This window comes from Ahaetulla prasina, chromosome 6 (assembly GCF_028640845.1).
Source record: "Ahaetulla prasina isolate Xishuangbanna chromosome 6, ASM2864084v1, whole genome shotgun sequence".
NCBI classification, from domain to species: domain Eukaryota; kingdom Metazoa; phylum Chordata; class Lepidosauria; order Squamata; family Colubridae; genus Ahaetulla; species Ahaetulla prasina.
Window position 1 is genome coordinate 43342297 of NC_080544.1, and position 22371 is coordinate 43364667.

At 36.2% G+C, this 22371-nt stretch overlaps 1 protein-coding gene across 1 annotated transcript in view; it reads left to right on the forward strand.

The window, feature by feature from the left end:
- ADAM12 (ADAM metallopeptidase domain 12) overlaps window positions 1-22371 on the forward strand; it is a 302284-nt gene that overhangs the window by 166385 nt on the left and 113528 nt on the right. Inside the window, exons 4-5 of the mRNA XM_058188276.1 lie at window positions 3468-3546; window positions 7395-7471. Of these exons, the coding sequence (XP_058044259.1) occupies window positions 3468-3546; window positions 7395-7471 (156 nt within the window). The remainder of the gene's footprint in view (window positions 1-3467; window positions 3547-7394; window positions 7472-22371) is intronic.

Consider the following 22371-nt stretch of genomic DNA (forward strand, 5'->3'; position numbering starts at 1 on the left):
CAAAGTGTTCACATAAATTCTTTGGGGAATTAGAAAATAAGATATATTCTAATTATTTTACTTGGCAGAATTAATAGGCAGTTCTAAAGTGGAAGTAATTAGTTCACGCAAAATAAATTTTAATAACTCAAACTGCAGGTCACTTTCTGGAATAATCAAAGTAGAAACAATACAGAAATGACTCTGACTTGCAAATAACTTGGTTAAAGTTTGCCAAAAATCTGAAACAAAGAAAACAATGATAGAAATGATTTCACCCAGTTCCAAAGATCCTGCTATAAAAAGTGGAGGGGGGGGAGGAGAGAAAGAGAGACAGAGGGAGGGAGGGAGGGAGGTTTGAAATAAATAGGGATGACTTTAGCAGTAAATACATGCCAAAAATGAAAAATCCATGACATTTTCAGGATTGCACCAACCGCTCTGAGAGAGTCATTTTCCTGGTTTACTCATACCAGTGACTGTTCATAAGCCAAATGGTCCAGGTGCTTGCTATTGGGATATCTTTCCCAAGGACTAAGTACTAAAAGTTTTTCTTGGTGCCTCTTGAGGGAAACATTAGCATGAGTTGAGTGATCTGGTTAGAAAAATGGATTCTTTCTACAAAGAAACCATGACATAGTAAGCTATTACACACCCATAGCAAATCTTTCTAATCTAATCTCTTCCAGAACATTCTGTGTGCAATACATTTAGATCTGAATCTTAAAAACTAAGACCAAAGATCAAGACATATTTTATGCATAAAAAGCCAGCTGAACGTTGGACATAAACATCTAGGACTATTCCCTTTTGAGTCATTCCCCATTCTTTTCCTTCTCCAGAACTATATGATAAATCAGGGAACAAGCTATAAAGGGTACTTGGGAGGTGACATGTTGGCAGAACTTTTCTTCTCAACATTCCATGTAAGATCAGATTTGGGGAAGAAACTCCAGTCATTTAACACAGAAATTCCCCAGGTCATTCTAGACTTCACTTTTACTGTCATAAAACCTACTAAGAATGAATTAAACACCTTAGAAAGAGATAGATGGAACAATATTGTTCTCACTATCAAACCATGATTCTTGAATGGTGCAAATGTTAAAAATTCACTAGGTCTTCAGTCTTCCCCTTCCTGTAACCAATACACCAATATTATAACCAAATCTTACTCCAGTGATTCTTTAAGAAAGAACTATATATGTCTATAAAATCCATACATCATCTTCCAGTAGAATATTTTTTTATTTTATTTATTTTTTATTTATTTTGTCACAACAATATATGTAAGTATCATACAAAAAGATTATATAATATATAAACATATATATGAGTAAATATTAGGAGGTATAAGCATATATATATATAGGAAGAAGAAAAGAAAAACAATAGGACAGGAACGGTAGGCACGTTTGTGCGCTTATGCACGCCCCTTATGGTCCTCTTAGGAATGGGGTGAGGTCAATGGTAGAAAGTTTTTGGATAAAGCTTTTAGGATTATGGGAAGAGACCACAGAGTCAGGTAAAGTATTCCAAGCACTGATGATTCTGTTACAGAAGTCATATTTTCTGCAATCTAGATTAAAGCGGTTGACTTTAAGTTTAAATCTATTAGTTGCTCTAGTATTATTGCAATTAAAGCTGAAGTAGTCTTTAACAGGAAGGACATTACAATAGATGATTCTATGAGTTAAACTTAGGTCTTGTCAAAGGCGACAGACTTCCAAGTTTTCTAAGCCTAGGATTTCAAGTCTAGTGGGATAAGGTATTTTGTTGTTTTCAGAGGAATGGAGAACTCTTCTTGTAAAATATTTCTGGACACGTTCAATTGTATTGATGTCAGAGATATGGTGAGGGTTCCAAACAGGCGAGCTATATTCTAGAATTGGTCTAGCAAATGTTTTATATGCTCTGGTTAGTAGTGTAGTGTTTTTGGAAAAGAAGCTACGCAAGATTAGGTTTACAACTCTTAGAGCCTTTTTTGCTATGTAGTTGCAGTGGGCTTTGGCACTTAGATCATTTGACATGAAAACTCCAAGGTCTTTAACGGGATGGGAGTCATCTGTAAGGTAATGTCCATCAAGTATGTATTAAATGTTTGGGTTCTTTTTTCCTATATGTAAGACTGAGCATTTGCTGGTTGAGATTTGGAGTTGCCAAGTTTTAGACCAAGCGGTTAGATGATCAAGGTCTTTTTGAATGATAGATGTATTGTCTGTGGTGTTAAATAGTTTGACATCGTCAGCAAAGAGAACACAATTACTTGAGATATGGTCATAAAGATCATTAATGTATAGTATGAAGAGTGTTGGTCCAAGGACGCTGCCTTGAGGAACACCACTCTTGACAGGAACAGGATTTGATAGAGCATTGCCAATTTTGACCACTTGTCTGTTAGACAGAAAAGCAGATATCCATTTTAAAATAGGAATTGCTAAGAGAGCCAGTTTGGTTAAAGTGTTAGGCCCTGATGGCGAATCTATGGCAGGCATGCCCGAACTGGCACGCAGAGCCATGTTGCCTGGCATGTGTGATGTCGCCCATTAATCTTCCAGGTTTCTGGCATGCATGCATGCGCAACAATCAGCTGGCCTTTTTGCATGCAGCAGTGCCGGAAACTAGAGCTGGGCTTCCATTTTCCTGCATGAGCATGTGTGCTGGCCAGCTGATCGTCATGTGTGCATGCGCATGCACGCCAGAAACCCAGAAGAGTAGATGGATGAAACTGGAAGTTCAGTAGCTGAAACTGGAAGTTCATTTTCAGGCATGCACATGCTCCCTGGCCAGCTCCTCTTCTTGTTTGCGGCCCAGATGCGTGCGCGCTCCCTTTTCTGTACTCGGTGCTGAAAAGGTTCACCATCACTGCATTAGGCTAAAAGGAGACTGTGAATTGTAGTCCTGTCTTAGACACAAAACCAGCTGGATGACCTTAGGCCCTCACTTTCTCTCACTCCTAAGAAGAAGGCAATGGCAAACCACTTTTTAAAACTTTGCCAATAAAATTGCAGGTATTTGCCCAATCAGGAAAAAGACTTGATTGAACAGAAGAGGGGGGGGGGAACCCAGAGTGTAAAATGTCACTTTTAAGCCCTTTGAGACAATTCCAGATAATTTATATTTGAACTAATTTTTCATGCCATATAATTAACCTTTTTCCGTAATAGCTCAAAGCAATTGATTTGAAGTATCTGATTATGGAAAGACATGATTATGGAAAGACATAAAGATCTTGAAAGTGCATTTGAAATTTGGATACAATACAAATTATTGTATCAAAAGTACTGATTTATTTTTGCTGGAACACTTGTTAATATTCAGGAAGAAAGACTAATTGTGGAATTGTCCTTTTCTTTGTTTACAGACATTATTTTTGTTCCTGAATTGAACTTCTTCTTAGTTCCATTTATTTTTGAAAAGAGTAAATTAAATCAAAATTATTTGATGCAGAATTGTTGTCTAAGTTTTCCTTTTAATTTTTCCCCTAGTGGTCTCTTTGCTGGCAACATCACGGAAATGCATTATTTGGAAGATGGTACTAGCACTATTGTCACGCGTAATTATACGGTAAGCTTTGTGAATTCCTGTGGTTGGAAGTCAATGTATCATACTTTATAGTTAAAGGGAAAGAATGGGAACCACGCAAATAAAGTGAGTAGCATATTTTTGATTTTAGATTTTGGCTGCTGTAATTTACTCACCCTTTTGTTCAAAATGCACATCTGTGGAAGGAAATGCTCCAATTCGACCATGATATCAGGACTTTAAATAACAATAAGATTTATGCACTTAATGCTCTTTGAAAATGTGCCTGTTAGAGGTTTGAAACAAGTTGAAAGCATTTACTGTCACAAATATGTAGCATGAGAACCAGATTTTGAGATATGGAGGCTCTCAAAAAAAGATTATAAAGACTTCCTGGCTTTCTTCCGTACAGGAGCTAGAAAGCCTTTTTTATTTCTTTTTCATTTTCTTGGGATCAGACTCTGAAACTACCGTATATTATACATGAGGTTATGGAAGAAGAGTTGATGAAAGAATTCAAGCTTTGCCTGGTATTTATTAAAATATTAACAAATATCTTCACAAAGCATTCTTTTCAATAAAAATATAAGATTGTAATGACTTTATTTTTTCTACCTATAAATAAGGTTTCTTAATTAAAACAGTAGATAAACTTAATTATTATACAGTATTTGTCTTTTGATTAATTTAATCTGAATTTACAACATTAACATTATATGTTAGAGCTGTTGAACTCAGTGCTTTTCATAGTAGATATTACTATCATATAGATAGTAGATATTACTATCATGTAGATAGTAGATATTACTATCATGTAGATAGTAATACATGAAGTTACAGAATGACTTTTGTCTTATATTGGGGCTGTCGGTATGAGCAATTTTGGAATGTGTAACTAAACTGAATATTATAATCAACAGCTTCAAGGTTCTTTCAGTGATTTCCGTGCAGTTTGCTCCAGATTTTAAGGGGAAACAAGAAACATTATATGGATGTAACTTGACAAAATGATGGGGAATATTCTATTGTTTCTCATTCTCGGTATTCTGAGGGAGGGAAATGCAAATAACTCATTTTTCCAACACTTTCCCCCCCTCAGAATGAACATGCAGCTGGCAAAGGGAAGCTGTTCCAAATTCAAAATAAATTTTGAGCTGCATTCCCCTGCAATTGGTATTCAGAGCCATAATATGTAGTTAATGGGATTAAAAGGCTTTCTTCCATGAATTACCACTCAGCTTCTGAGTGCAATTTAAAGCTATATCTGTCACCTTTAAATCCCTTCCTGATTCAGTTTCTGGATATCTATGGGATCTTCTCTAAATAACATCTGCTTGCAGAGAGGACTTACTAGGCACCCCCCTTCACTTAAGGAAGGCCACACTTGAATTGGAAAGACGTTGATATGGGATGTGCTCTGCAATATGAATTAGTTCAATGGTATTTTACCATGAAGCCCACAGAAGCTCAGGGTGGCCATGATAGAACATATGTGTTTTGAAACATATCCTGATATAAGGATGGGAGTAGATGAGTGCAAAGACTGAATCCTGCCAAGTGGAATGTAAGGTCTGGAATGCTCTGCTTCCTGATATTTGGGTAGCATCTGCTATCTGAGGGTTTCCCAACCTTGGCAATTTTAAGATGGGAGGACTTCAACTCCCAGAATTCCTCAGCCAACCATTTTGGGAAACCTCGTGTTATTCTGTCTTTAGAGGCTTATTAAATTTTACCTCTTTCTCCAACCTTCCCCAAAATCATGTTGGAAGAGTGGGGCTTTCTTTTTCGTTTCCCACCTCCCACTCCATGCTTTTAATGAGTATGTTTTGTTGAACATTATTTTTATATTGTTGATTTATTATACATGGTATTTCTGCTTTTATTATGAACGCATAACACAGATACACACAATTTCCTTTATGTGGCTTTCTCCCCTTTTCCATTATTTTTATGAAGCTGATACCAGAACAGATTATAAAGGCAATTCAGTAAAGATTCAGGGCAACCACCTTATTTTATAATGTTCATTTTGTTCATGTAGGTATGCCCTGCATGTAGTCTAGCACACTTGTCATTTTTTACATGCCTTCATCTAAAAGGAAGCTTTTGTGCTAAGCTAATATTTTCTTTACACGGTGATCAAATTTGCCAAAAATTTATACACCTGAACTATTAAAACGTGACTGTGATCTTTTCATATGATTACTTTCTCTAACCAAATCAGGGTGGTCTTTAGAAGGCTGCTGTCTGAGACTATATAATTGAAAACCATGCTCTGATACTGAAAGGTTAATTAATGCAGGTTCGATGTGAATGAACCAAGAAATAGAGGTTGGTGAGATGACTGTTATGCAGAAATATGAGAGATAGCTTTCTTTGCATTAATAAGATAACAACCTTTCACAAAGGGGGGAGGGGAGAGTTTCTTTTTTTTTTTAAGGTGGCATTCAAAGGAGCTAGAAATGCTGCTTGTGACACAAACATGGTTTTATAACCAGATCCATAACTGGGGAGAAGGTATTAGATTTCATCAGCAATAGCATTAACCCATGAATTCCAGCCAAATTCTTAACTTTATTGACTATGTATTTTCTGTTATGGTTCTTTTGGTAAGCATCTGGATTTATTAAAAAGAAATACAATAACCTGCCACAAAGTGAAACAGGAGTGGCCTTCTGAAAATAGAATTCCTTTTCATTCCTGTTCTTAATAACAAGCTGCTCCCAAGTCAGCATAGGATGATAAAATATTCTTTCTCTTTCCTCTCCACTCTATTTCTCATGATCAATTTCTTTGTGCAATAGGAAATGGTTTTATTACATCGTGTAGTGAGCTTAATTATGTCTTATGGATCTGCATAATTTAAAATTTATATCTACAGTGAGTGCCTAAAGGTGAATGACAGTGTAATTTGCTTTGCTGCTTAATTTTACAAACCCTTCTCATCATAGTTTTCTGATAATAATATAATAAAAAAAAAGCAGGCGTGTCCAGGAGAATTGCTTTAAATACTTGCCTGATCATTGTCTTTTGTTGAACGAGGTAGAGCATAGATATTGCCTTGAGTTCATGTAAATCTGGCATTAATCACTGAAAAGTTTCATGCCTTGTTTCAAACTAGGCAGAAAGATGCTTTCAGCATGATTATTTCTTCAATCACTGGAATTCAGAACAGATCTTTATCTATACATATAACAGCGAAAACCACTCACGCCGTAATCACGAAATCTCTGGAACTGTAAAGCCTACAAACTTGAAATTTGCCACATATGTTCCTCTTGGGTTCTAGGTGCTCACTAAGAAAGGATTTTTCGAAATGATAGCATTAGTATTTCCTATATTATTATTATTATTAACCCACTCTGATGCTAAAGAGTTCTACTCCACGTCTCCACCTCAAAAGAAATCTGTTCCAAATGCAAAATACAAGCAGAGGAGAGGAGTTTCACGTTGTTTTACTTTCACAGCAGCAAGCAGCTTTACTACAGAACAGTTGAGCTAAGCCACGCCCAGTCTTCTTCCTGTCTCCTTCTTGCTCACACAGCAAATGCTGTTTCACTTTCTAAACACCCCTCCATTCTCTCACACACTGACAGGATGCTAGCCAGATGAATACCGATGGATGCTGCAGGCTGGGACATTCTATTCCCCCTTCCCCTCTGTTCCAAGTGCAAGTTGCATTATATTAACACATTCTGATGCTATGGAGTTAGACATTCTACATTAAGTTTCAGGCTGTGTCAATTTATCAAGCCTGAGCACTTAGTTTCATAGCAAAACACGGGTGTCCAGCTAGTTATAATAATAATAAAGAACAGAATATATCATATATCTGTAGTAAGATTATATATGGAATATTGGAATTGATCCTTTTTTCTCTGTCTCATTAGAATCATTGCTTCTATCATGGTCATGTACAAGAATATGCTGAATCTGCAGTAATTTTGAATACGTGCTCTGGACTCAGGTAAGACAAAGTATTTGAGATTATGGGCATAAGATATAATCACAAGTGCTGCCAGTCAATACCTTAGGCTAGATCTTATAAGAAGCTCTTTAGTGAAATCAAGATGAAGGTATTGCCAGTACTTAGATGGGTGGCCACCTCTAAAGACCAGAAAATTTCCATAAAACAAGTATTTTGGAATCTTTTGTTCTCTTGCCTCCTGGTGCCTTCTATGATTTTGGAATAACCACAGAGTTTACTGGATCATCATACATTTTTATGGTATACTTTTATCCCTTCAGGAATTCTGTCCTACTCTTTGTTTTTTCATCTATTTTGTCCATTAATTGCATTTCTCTGCATGTCTATTAATCTCTTTGAAACTATAAATATCCCTCTCTTTTTGTTCTCTGTGATAGGGATTGTCTTTCCTCTCTGCATTATTCAAAAGTTTTTGAGAGAAATGCAAGTGTGCTAGTATTGAATTATATATGAACATCAACTATAATAATATAAATTATGAATATTAAGAATGTGTAAATATAAAACATAAGCTGAATGGGACACCAAAGTGACAATTTTCATATGTTAAATGTTGTGATACAAAAAACACAATTATGTCATTGACATGATGATATCATTGTAGTTGTGTGTTGTTACATTGACACCATCATGGTTTTGTATAGACGCTATTGTTTGGTTGCTACCATTTAGCAGACGCTGGGAACAAATAATCTGAGTGCTGACACTAGTCTAAAAAAATATTATTTGAACTTATCCCCAAAAGAGGAGCTAGGAATCAACTTTGTATTGCTTAAGGTAATCAACCTATTTCCTGAGAAATCTAAATGTCAACATGTAGATGTAACTGTTCACATGGTATGTAAAACGTTTACTAATCAAGGGAAACTTGTTTCTTTGAGAAACTGAATAAGATCAAGCAGATTTAATAATGCAGGGAAAAGTCACACATCTGTTGGGAAATCTAATTAATTGGTGTTTTTTATATCCTGGACCCAGTTCACAAATCTATTATTTTATATAGCCAGCAGTTGGGAACACTGGAGTTTGCTCACTAAATCATTCTGAGTTTATCATGGTATAATTTACTGTAAGTTTGCATTGTGGATATATTTAGAAAAACAAAGTTGGAATCAAGCATAATTTTTCTTCATTTGCTTCAGGATGAATATTTTTAGTGTCACTGTGATATTGCCAAGTGATACATAACCAATTAAGGAGCTAACTCAATATATTTAACATTTTCTGAAGTAGACAGTTATGAATATTCCTAGATTTTCCTCTCAGTTTGTTTTATCTTCATCTCAAAAAGCAACTATTCTGCTATCTATTTAAATGAGATATCTATGTGAGATGGTATGTCACACAGAATCATCTGTTGTTTTAACTTAATAAACCTAATTCACAGCTTGGTTGCATTATTTAATCTTAATAACCTTTAGCCTTACAATATTAGAATCAGAGCTACTTAATAATAACTAGCAAGCAATGCAACTCATTTTCTAGGACTTAACAACTTATTGCATGGTCTTTCTTACTATGGTTTAGGCCAAAAGGGGATTTTTATTTTGTTTTCCTACATTCATAACACTATGCATCATTATAATTGGAATTTCTTTTGATGTTGATATGTAGTTTAATATTAGCACACTTGAACTTCTAAAACACATTTCAATAATGTGGGGGAGAAAATACATCTTGCTATAAACAAAGAACAAAAGGAAGATATGTTTACAGAGGCTTCAAAGAGACTAGTGATAGTACAGAGAAATAAGAAATGTTGCTGTGGGCCACAAAGTTAAAGAGGCACAGAGATCAAGGATTAATTAATTGTAAAAGTGTTTATGCCAATAAAAACAAGGATGCAGACCTTTAAAAATGGAACGCTAGTATTTAGTATGATCTGAGTAAGATACCTTTGCAGTACTTAAGGACCATGATTTTACATTCGAATGCAGTACAGGTTTATATATCAATTAGAGAGAATCCTGACTGACTTCAAATGCTCAAGATCTATTTTGGGAAATTTTTACAAGTATGATAAATAAAGCTAACTAAGGCCATTAATCATGATACCTATAAATTACATTCGGTCACGAAGGAATAGCATTCCTTACACTAGTCATTGAAACACAAAACTGAAGAAGAATACAAGTTTGTGGGCAGAGTTTGTAGGCCACTGTGAGTATACTGTATGTTAAACTGAATGGGTCCTTGGCTTGATTCAACACAAGTCTTACATTGTTATGCTAGGTGCTGTGAAGGATTTCTTTAGAAACACATAGTGAAGAAACAAACATCTAAGAGCAAGGTTGAGGAGGAAATGTTTTTTTAATGCTATTGTAATTCTAACATCCATATTAATGGCAGCTTAATTAATATATATTCTGATGGCCTTAAATTTATTTCCATTAACTAATTAGAAAGTCTCGCATAATAGGAATGTTACATTTTTAAAAATGAGGGGATAATCACTATATGGTTGAGTTGTCTTGTTGAAGTGGGGGCGAGGTTAGTAAGGTAATTGGCTACATAAATCCACAGCAGGTTACTTGTCCTCTGTAGCTGTGTGAAACAGAGAAATAAATTGTATGACTCAGCTGGTAACCTAAAGATCCCTTTTATTTGATTACAGCTTGCCTGAGCCTATATGACATTTCATTGACATTTTCTAAATTAAGGAGTTCTTGGGTGTCCATGGGGATGGGCAAAGGGGGAATGACAAATCACTAAAGGTGAATAACAATGACATTGGACAAATTCGCATACATATTTCAGATAGCAAGATGGAAGTACATAATGGTGGCATTTGTATGATGTCATCACACAAACAGTGTCATTTGACAGTTATTTCACCTTGGGGTGGACACTGCTGATTTTTCCAGACTGTCGATTTTTTTCTAATGTTTCTTTCTCCTTGATCTTGTGCACATAAACCTTACTCAACTGGAAGTTGAAGTCCAACATAGCAGGAGGACTTCATGTTGAGAAAGATTCCTAATTACTATTTCATTTCTTCCGGTTTCCTACCCTTAGGTTGTAAAAACAATTTTAAATCACAAAATGCTAGCTTTTGAAAGCTTATTAAATTGAGGAAACAATGTCCAAATTCACAGCTGCAGTTATTCATTTACTGTGAATATGTATATGTGAACATCACCCCATGATATTTATTCAGAATTTCTTTCAGTAGGATAATTCATAGGCATATATTAATGGAGAGTTTGGTGATGTTGCATCCACAGATAAAATATCCCTTACAAGATTTTACTCTTCTCTCCTGAAGTCTTTGAAAATTATAAAAAAAAAATGTAGTACCTCAACATCTTGGGAAATAATCCTGAAATGCTGTATTTTTGGCATGATATGATATGTTGATAAAATATGTTACAAAGTGGTATATGATATAATACATTATATTAATTACCAGCCAGGGCATAAAACAACCAAAAGAAGCTGTAAAAAGATCATGAAATATGCAGAGACCTAGTCCATAGGATTGCTGGGAATCAGACACGATTGAATGGATAGTATCCTTATCATAATATTTTAGTTCCTTCCACCATGCATAATTATTTGATGATACCTGAAAAATTTCCAAGCTCTGCTTAAGATCTTCAGACAGCACTATGTGCTACACTAAGCTTGAAGGAGCAGGAGTGAATTTATTCTATAACCATTTTATCTGCAGTGCTATTTGAAAAATCCAGCTAAATGTTATTGAAGCTAAGCTCCTCTCTTTGCTTTGTTCTACATTTTTTATCCATTGCTGGTACAGGAAAAAAACCTGTACATAAATCTTTTGCTGATACCAAGATTATAGTACCATGATTCCTAACTGCAAGACTTTTAATCTTATTACTGCTATCACTCACATTTTAACTCTAGGTTTAAATTCCTGGATAGCGGACATAAAAGCCCTGCTGGATAAATAGGATTTGCAGTATGAAAGATTTAGTGTGCGTAACTAGTGTCTCTTGATGACATGATGAATACGCACATCCTTTTCTTTGGATGCTAAATAGATTTCAGGATGCTAACGTGTCTACTCTATATTTATGAAAATAAAATGAATGCTTTATACAGGAGAGGCATTTAAAATGAGAATACAGCCATGCTGGTATTTTCTAACCAAGGCTATTAAGCAGTTGCCTTAATAGTTTGTCCTTTGTACACTGAAACAAAACCTTAGAAAAGAACTAGGAAGCAGTAATGTCAAGGATGATCAGAATTTCAGATATGAGTCTATTTAAATATATACCAGACTAACGGCAGGAGCAACAGTTCAAATTAACCTATTTTTGGATTAAATAAAATGACAAAATGATTGAATCAGAAAGAGTTTCTCTCTTGAAAGAAGATTTCCTGCCACTTACTCTTTATTATGAAAGGAACTAATCTTAACTATGTTGGAAATTACTGTTCTCTCAATCCTAGCCTATCTTGGTTACAGCGTCACTGACTGATGGTCATATTGGTAGTGTAATAATAATTGTTTAATTGTTTAACTCTCAAGATTATGTTATTCTGTTCATCCAATGTCTTATACAGTGATATCTACAACAAATATGGGTATTCCTTTCCTATAAATGGGAAGGGGTGGAGTGGGGTGGGATGAGATGGGATGGGATGGAATAAGATACAATAATATTATATATAAGGTTATCTTATCTCTTATCTTTTACTTATGTTCCTTCCATTTAGCAAATCTATCATGTAGTCCTGAAAACTGGGAAAATTCACTTTCTGGGACCCAGAGAACATTGATTACATGTTAATATCCCAATTGGCAGAATTGATCATGAATTAATTCTTTACCCCAATGGTGACATTTACCAATTATTTGAATTACTCAGTCTTCACATCCTACCAAGTAAAGAAGATCCAAAAAGAGTTGATAAAAGGTTTGACAAAACAGGGTTAAGCAAGTATGTATCCTGGCCTCCTATGTTAAAGAGCATTCAGACTGTTTCCAAATTTGAATTTTGCATTCTGCTCATTCAACTAGAGACTAATTTCCACATGCTCCCATGCTGATGACATAGCTACTGTCTTCCCCAAATAAACTAGACTCTGCTGCAGCCAACGAGCTTTGGCTGAACTTTGCTAATTGGGGGTCTGAAATTTATGATTTTGATTCATTTACTTATTTAAATAGTGATTGTCCAACTCTAATGGACTAAATATGCAAAACCAAAGCTGTGCTTTTCACCAAGGGATGCTACCAACACAGGTGGAAAATCAATAGCCATTCCATTAAGTAAGTAAATTTCTGCCTATTTTTAGTCATCCACTTCCTGGATACAGCAAACATAAGAGGTCACAGCCCAATTCCAGAAAGCTACCAGTGCAGTCATCAGATTAGCCAGCTGCAAAAAGAACATATTGTTCCCAGCATCCATTAAAGTTTTCAGTGCTAAAATGCTGAGCCTATTGTTGTTCAAGCACCCAGTTTAGTGCATAGTCTGATGATTCACGTTTTGACATCTAATCAATCATCAAAACTTTACTGCAAGTTTCCCATTCCAGTGTAAATGTGCTTCTTTGGAAGAAACTGGGTTGCCCTTTAAAGTAGCTCAAAAGGAGATCTCTTAACTGAGATTCTGATAAAGACATAATTTTTGGGGGGAGGGGGTGTTCTTTAGGTGAAATGTTGGCCCAGTTTATTTTGGGAAAGAAGTTTACTTCCACATGGAAGAACATTGCCAACAATTTGTCCTTCTGTGACTTTTCTTACACTAGTTCTTACTAGTATTCCTGAACAGACAAAGTCATGAAAAAATTAAACAGTCAGTCTTTGACCTGGATAAATAGAATGACAGATCTATTTGTGGGCTCTTCTTTATCCCATTGTTTCTACTCAAACCACGAGATCTAGCACAGAGGTATGTTCTGACTTCCCTCTATGAAACAGCGTAATCTTGTTGGATCCAAGAGCTATGTTGGCTGTGTGGCAGTGCTTGATTTGTGGAAAAGCGATCTCTGGAGATCTGAATCCTGACCTTATTGGACTTTTGTAAGGTTCTGAAGCCCTGTTTCCCAGATGTTCAACTGAAATGGTTAGGTTAGCCCTATTGTTGCTGATGAAGATGTGTTTTTATGGATGGAAGGTGTCATTTACTTGGGACATCATGGATTATTGTTTTAATTGGTGTTTTTTGTATGAGGTTCAGATACACTGTTGTAATACGGTTAATCACATAAATAAGTAAATAAATAAATGAAATCCCATACTACTGACTCGGTGACCTGTTCCATAATTCTCTCATGCTTCTTAATTATCTCTGTAGGATACTTCCACCTCAAGTAGGAGAACATTCACTTTAGGAAGGCTCAGTGTCCAATATTGAAGAGATTTAACAACGGCCCTGGTGCAGAACATTTCTCCATTTCTTCTGCTTCTCTAGTTGAAACCATACCCTGCCCTTTCTACCATACCTGATATGCAGAGTTTATAATGCTACTCCTTACTCATTGCTCTGACTCATTTGAAAATAAAGTCATGAATTTTTTTTACCTCCATTGAAATGTTCAGGAAGGAAGGAAGTCTTGTTTGATTGCAACTGCTATTAGAAGGCTCTAGATTTGACTTTTATGCTAATTAAGGACACTGAACTTCCATGTCTCTCTGCCTATATATATATATATATATATATATATTTGTTTTCTGAGGTTTTCGCAGGTGTTTGTATGTAGGTCTTTGGTTATTCGGGTTTTCTCCCGCATAAAATTTGAAGTGTCTTGGCGACGTTTCGACAAAATCCCATTCGTCATCATCAGGCTAGGTGCTTACAGCTTCCTATTTGTAGGAGAAATGTTTATATATTGTGTATATATATGTAGGTCTTTGGTTATTCGGGTTTTCTCCTGCGTAAAATTGGAAGTGTCTTGGCGACGTTTCGATGAAGTCTCATTCGTCATCTTCAGGCTTCAGCTTCGTGCTTCTGGGAGCAATATGTGATTGCAGCTGTTTCTTCCTTTTTAACTGCTAGTGGGGGTTTGAACTGATTGGGTGGGAGCTTGGCTGTGCTCTGATTGGATGGGTTTTTTTTGTGCTCTGATTGGATGGGGGTGTGCCCTGTTTGAGTGGGGGCTTGGTTGTGCTCAGATTAGTCTGAGTTGCAGGGGGATTTGAGCTGGTGAGCTGCATTGCTGTTGTTTGGCTTCGTGTTTGTGGTCGTGCTACATCTTCATAGTGGGTGTCTGTCTGCTTTATGTATGGATTGGAGGGGTTTGAAATGGCTAATGTTGCAGCTGTGGTTTGGCTTCTGGTCCTTGGTCATGCTTCCTGATCAGTGTGGGTTTGGGTCTGCTTTCTGGATGGATGTGTGGTGGTGACATCCTGTGTGGACCTTGTGAGTGTGGGTCTGGTGTCATTCCTCATGTTAGGGACTCGTTTGTCAATAAGGGCGGGTTTCCAAATGGCTGGTAGGCGGGAGGTATCATCTCGTTTGTTCATGCTGTGTGGGCGTTTTTCTATCTCAATGGCTTCTCTGATTATTCTGTTGTTAAAGTGTTCAGTTTTGGCGATAGTTCTGGTCTTTTTAAATTCAATATCGTGTCCTGTGGCTTTAAGGTGTTGGACCAGGGAAGAAGTTGGTTCCTTTTTTTTGACTGAGTTCTTGTGTTCTTCAATGCGTGCACTTATTCTTCTGTTGGTTTGTCTGATGTATGTGGTGGGGCAGGCGGTGCATGGGATTTCATATACTCCTTGATTTTCTAACTCAATTTTGTCTTTGGGGTTTCTTAGGATGGTGGATATTTTTTGGTTTGTGCAGAATGCTGTCTTGATGTTATGTTTGTGGAGGATCTTTCTGATTCTGTCTGTGGTGCCTTTTATATATGGGAGGAGGGCTGTGCCGTTTTCTTGTTCTCTGTCTTGGATTTTAGTGGGGGGATCTTTTTGGATTAGTTTGGTAATCTTATTTCTCTGGAATCCATTGGATGTTAGTACATTTGTCATGCAGATTCCAGAGAAGCAGATTCCAGAGAAATAAGTCCTCAACTCCTGGTCTGTGAACTGGCACTGGTCCATAGCATGCCAGAAACTGGGCTAAGTAAACAAGCGAAGCCCCATCCACCGACTGCAGTCAGCACATGAAACCACACACCCTCCAGTCTGTGAAAAAAACCTCTCTCTATGGAACTGGTCCCTAGTGCCCAAAAGATTGGGGGCCACTTGCTTAAAGCATTAAAATTTTTAGTAGTAATCAGAATAGACAAAGCCATGCAAATAATTAAACCGATAGCCTTTGACCTGGAGAAATAAAAATAGCTATAGCTAAATAGAATAAATAAATAAATAATAAACATAAATTATTACAGAGGTTTTAGAGTGTTATTACTAATCTCTTTATGTAATCTGATGGGGGGGGGCTTTGTGTTGCTGTAGACACTTTTCTGCCTCTAGCTGTAGTAGTAAAGATGAAGTAGTAGAAGTAGTAGTAAAGATGAAGAGAAAAATATATTTAAAAGGTGAGAAAAAGGAAATTACCAGGCAGGCATTGGTAAGTGGTAAGAATTTAAAACAGCTCATTAAACAATTGATCTGTACACATCTGGGAAGCAGTGTTTTTCCAGTAGCTTGCTGCCCCTGGATTGTTTTCTAAACCTGAAATGTCTGATTCTACCCAGCATAGTTGATCTGATAACATTTCATTTCCATAGTAGGTAAATCCTGAATTACTCTGCCTGGTGTAGCTGTTTCTCCATCTGATTATGCCTTTCCATCTTCTATGCTTGGATGGCAGCATATTCAAAGTTCCTAGTATAGGTCAGAGTCTTCGAGGTCCAGGACAGGAGAAGGGGATCTGTTATAGACTTGGCATAGGGCTTGAAAGCATCATGGTTTCCTTGTGGCTGCTGCTTCCTGGTTCTCCTCATCCAGAAAAGACTCTTGAAACAGAATCTTGACATGGTGTTAACTCTACAGTGCTGTCAGAAACTCAAAGGTTATCAAACTATTTTATAATCTACATTATTCTTCAAAATAGATGTATTGCTTTGGCTCAACTTCTTTTTTCCACTCTATCCCAAATGGAAATTTCTGCTAAGTTTTTTTAAGCATTCTGGCTTGTTTTTATAGGATACTGAACTACTTCAGTTGTTTCTTCTTTGCAGTGCTTCCCGGAACGACAGAAGCTTTAATGAAACCTTATAAAAATAATAATAAAATTTACCAACAAAGCAAGCATCTCCATCAACATTGGTGTCATAGATATAAAATATTTACAGTTGCTAAACACCCTGCAGTGATCTGTAAATGTAATGAAAAAATGTATTGCTCTCTCTTGGTTGGTAAAAGGAAACTTCCCAAATTCCATTGCCTACAAACTAACATTGTTTTGGATTTTAGATAGGGGTTATTTTATGCTATTTTGTACCATCTTATGAATGTATGTATATGACTTGGTCACCAGTTAGGGAAAAAATATTGTTGTACATTGTGGGTATGACACCATTGTTGATGGAGAAGCTTGCTATATCTTCACCCAGCAAGATCTAGAAAATGAAAATGTAGCCTCACCATCTTTCAACAAGGGAGTTGAAATTTATTAATTAACAGTTAAGTGCTGTTCTAAAAAACTGGTGTGGCCATTAATTGTATCTGGAAAAACATTCCCAAGCTTATCAAAGGATATGAATAAATTAATTTACTTCATCGCAGTTTTCTGTATTGGACATTCCAAGTGAGGCAAGCATTTGGCTTAGGTCCAAGGGATATGACAGCTGTCCTGGTGTCACTGTTGGTAGAGGTTATAATTGATAAAGCCCAAAAGGGATTATTGCTTATTTATACGTCAATCCTGAAATCTACTAGTACTCCTAGAAAGCTTTGAGACATGCTAGCATAATCTATTGTGGATAAACTAAAACCACCCCATAATTAACATTCACTAAAATCTATTTTCATCTTAGATATTGTGGTAAAGATATTTTGCTGTGCAATTAATTATAGAATTTCCACAGAAGACCTTCACTTGTGCTGAAGATATTTCTGTTAAATCATGCATAGGGACCATAACTTAATTAATTATGATTCTCCTCTGGTATCTGAGGGTTTGGATCATTAGACAAACTTCATCAATGAAAGATGAAAAAGGTCTCCTCATTCTGCAACTACTCCCTGTTATGGAATATTGCCATATTGGTTGCAGTCATGTCTTGCTGGAGCTTAAAATAGTCATGGTCCAGAGTACCATTTAATGTCATTATTTCTCCTGACGATATAATCAACTTTTATTAAGCTTCCTTTTCTTCATTACCTTGAATTTTTTTTCTGAACATCTTGGGACTATATCATTGTAGTCTTTATTGTATTCGGCCTAGAAGCTAACAATCATTTTACTATTTTTATCAAAAGTTTGAGTAGGATATGGTGGGACTGGAGTATCCTCAAATGGGAATTGGCTGAAGGTACCTTCCATTTTAAGTGAGATTACTGTGATAGAAAAACTGATAGCAAATTATTCAGGATATCTAATTTAGAGATAATTCTGCTTCAGCTTTCACAGAGAGAACTTTGGAATGATTTATTGGAGCTTCTTCCTCCCATTCATTTTCTAAAATGGTTGCATACATCTCAAAAGTTTGTTTACCTTGGAGACACTCAGTAAAGGATTAGTTTCTATTCTGTTTTAATCACTGCTAAATTGCTTTATTGTTATTTATACAAGTACCTCTTATAGTATTGTACAAAACAAATTGAGTTGGTTGCCCATGAAAACCTGTGGCAGCATCATATGAATGTAGGATACTGGGTTTTAGATTTACTTGAGTGCTTTATTAATTAATATTCAAGATATTATGGACTCCTACACCTTCTTGGCCTCAGAGAAGCTGGCTTATCACAGACTTTTCTATATGCTATCTTGTTTCATTTGGGCTTTTGCTGTTTTTAAATGTTGGATTTTTCTCATTGAGGATAATAAAAATTCAGATTTCTTTAGTTCAGTTAGCAGTCTTGTTTCACTTGTGTTGTCTTTAAATGACAACACATTCTCAATTGTTATAATATGCAAGGCTGTTTGTCTGAACTTGTTGTGGTGCACTTCTTAGTGTTTTTTTATTTGTTTGTTGCCCATCATTTCAGATTCAAGAATTATTTAGAGAAAGCCATGTGTGGAACTATCTACCTCCTTGATTCTTGCAAAATAAAAGAAAATGAAACTAGAATAAGATACAGGTAGTCCTTGTCTTACAATTGGTCACTTAGCCACCATTCAAGGTAACAAGGGATCTCCCTGGAGGTACTTATGACCCAGATTTCAAATTTCCAATGACTGCATGTTAGGCACTCGGCAACCAGTCTGCATTTATGTCTCTTTGGAGCATCTGCAGTCATGTGGCTGCATTTTATGGCGCTTTTGCTGAAAACCAGCATTTCAATTTCTATTTTTAGTCACACTAGTCCATAGGGAATCATTGGTTCATTTACTGACCATGGTGTTCGCCTAATGACCTCTACAAAAAGGGTCATGAAATCCAATTGATGATATGGCTAACTCAATTTACAGCAGTCACAATTTAAAACCATGATGGGCAGGTTCCATTACATTGTAATCCTGGATTACCTGCATATCTAATCCAAGCTTTGCCACTGAGTTCCAAATTACGTTATAATTCAATTATAGCTCAATGTAAGCATTTGTAAACCAGTAGTATCACTACACTCTTATATAATTTATTTAGACTGCTTGGCAGGAGACAGGAACTAAATAAAGGTGTGAGAGATCCATATGTAAATGCAGACAGTCTTTTTATTTCTGATATCCCATTTTTTTCATTCATTTTTTTTTTAATTGCATTTATATCCCGCCCTTCTCCGAAGACTCAGGGCAGCTTACACTATGTTAAGCAATAGTCTTCATCCATTTGTACATTATATACAAAGTCAACTTATTGCCCCCAACAATCTGGGTTCATGGTCAAAAACGAAAATAAAAATAACATTAGGTAGCCATTGACGTACAACTATTGGTTTAGTGACTGTTCAAAGTTACAACTGCACTAAAAAAATGACTTAAGATCATTTTTCACACTTATAACTATTGCAGGATCCCTTGATCAGGTGATCAAAATTCATATGCTTGGCAACTGGCATGTATTTATGACAGTTGTGGTGTTCCAGAGTCATGTGATTTCCTTTTGTGATTTTCTGGCAAGCAAAGTCAATGGGGAAGCCAGATTCACTTAACTACCATGTTACTAACTTAATAACTGCAGTGATTCCCAACAATTATGGCAAGAAAGGTCATAAAATAGGGCAAAATTCACTTAACAACTGTCTTGTTTAGCAGTGGAATTTTTCGAGCTCAATTGTGGTCATAAGTTGGCAACTACCTATATAGGATTCTTTTCTTCCAGTCAGTTATGTCTGATTCTCAAAGACTGCCTGGAGAAATCCCTACAGTTTGCTTGGGAAGATCTGAAGTGGTTTGCATTGCCTTCTTCCTTGGATGGAGAGAAAGTGTCTGGCCCAAAGTCAGCCAGATGGTTTTGTGTCTAAGGTGGGACTAGGAGTATCACAGCATCCTGATTTCTAGCCTGATGTCTTAACCACTACACCAGATTGGCTCTAATATTATAATATATGTTCATAAAACAAGATGAAAAATTAATATAAGAAGAGGAAATTAAATTCTAGTGAACTACACAAGGCATAAGTGGCCAGGATGAACTGAAATCTCATTCAGACTTCTGTGTTCCAGTGGTAATTGCGACTGAACAGAATTTGGTAGATTTCATATAAATCTCTGCAGATTGATCTATTAGTAAAAAGTTCACCACCTTCATTTCAGGGCAATCCATACATTTAGTAAGGAGAGGAAGAATATTAACCTGGGGCACCAAGCAAGGCAAAGCACATTATTTCACCCAACAAGAGAGTTAACATGATCATGAAGATGGTTCTCCCCAAGGTGAGGCCATTGCCCTTGAGATGTTCTGGTTCCTGTAATTTTCTCTTTGCTGACACTGTTTTTTTCCTTCTGCAAGGAACAGCTGCAGCAAAGGTAGGCAAAAGTTTTCAAAACACTGAAAATAGGTCAAGGAATGCATGAAATCGCCCAGTGTCTCACCCTTATCTAACACAAATTTGAAATTAACACTTAATGAGGCCTTAAGTGTTCATTTATTAAGAGAACATTCCACTGCATGTACACTGTAAATGAACTAAGTCTTCTTGCTTTTATTTTAAAACTTGTACTTCAAGTTTTACTTTTTCTGTGGTTCATGCATCGATAATTCTTTCCATTTACTTTTTTGCACGTTTGCAACTAGGAAGAAATCACATCAAATCCGATAAAATCAGATTTATTAATCATTGTCTCCATAAAATCAAATACTTTGGAGTCTTCTAACCCTGCAGAGATTGTGTAACATTAGGTTATCTAATATTATAATTATTATAATTCTAAAATCTGTATCCAAAATGTAAATGATATGAATGGACATTTGGATTCTTCCATTATATTAAACGTATTGAAATATTTTATCAGTCGGTTCCCTTTTCAATAATACACAATATACTGTTACTCATGTATAGAGAAAAATGCTTTATTGGAATAATGGGCCATCCATAGCTGATAGTTTAGTATTAGAGATACTATTCTTAAGGGTAAATAGATCAGTTAAAGAATACAAGAAAGCCAAAATATATGTTGTTAAACTGCTTTACTAATACCGGATTGTTCTTAAATCTAGCATGACCATGAAATAGATTATGTAATATAGGTTAATTTGGGCAGTGGTGCTTTGGAGCAGTGGCCCCTGACCTTTTGAGCGCTTCCATGGAGAGAGGCTTTTTAGCGGACTGGATATGGTGTGGCTTTGTGCTCTGCCTGCATCCTATCTGTGGGAGGATGGGGCTTTGCTCATTTCCACGGCCCGGTTTCTGTAGACCGGGGGGGGGGGCGTTGGGGACCTCTGTTTTAGAGAATACAGCACTCTACGTTCTATTAGAGGGCCACAAAGTGAAAGTGAGTGCATACAAAACTGGATAAAGTATCCAAAAATAATTTTGGAGGAGAAATCAGAGTTTATCAAAGTGTTGGAGAAAAGAATTTAAAAAAACAACAACTGGCAAAGCAAAAATATAAGTGGTTCAAGGCTTCTTGTTGTCAATTTCAGATGCAATAGTCAAAGTGAAATTTGTAAATTTCACCCTTTCTTATCACTTTGGTATTATGCAATCAAAACAAATGGAGGACCAGAACTGTACCCTCCTTGCTTTCTTTTATGCTCTCATACTGTATCATAGCATTCCCTGTTATTTGATTTCTCCAAAGATCATAAGTTCAGATTGCAACCCTCTGATACAGCTATGAGTCAATTAGCAGATGGACACAATATTTCCAGTATGCTGAAACAGGGTGAATTTAAGGGCATGTGAGCAAAAGCATTATGAGTTTTTTCCTTTCTGCTTTAATTTCATGGCTGCCATGGTACGTTCTCACAATCTAATCCACTGTTTTTCAACTTGACAATTTTTTACAATGCAGTAGGCTTGAAGTCCATATGTCTTAAAATGCCAAGTTTGAAAAACACAGGTCTAATCCTAGTAATGTGTTACCAGCAGAGTTGGCATTATGGCTAAAAAACAACAGTACTCCTTTGATTTATATATGTTAGTTTCCAATGCTCTGTATAGTTACCACAAATACAACAACAACAACAAACAAAGCATGTGGTAGAAATACATAGAAGCTCTTAGAACATGTTCCAACACAGTGGGCTCCTTCAAGATCACATGATAACAATATCACTGTAGAAAACTTCCTGATGGTACCCTGTGGTTTTATTTCATTCATTTGTTTCATTATTTATTTCATTGCCATATTACCAATTCATTTTTCTTATAAGCAGTTTCTTGCTATTAAATCAACCACCTTAAAACCAGT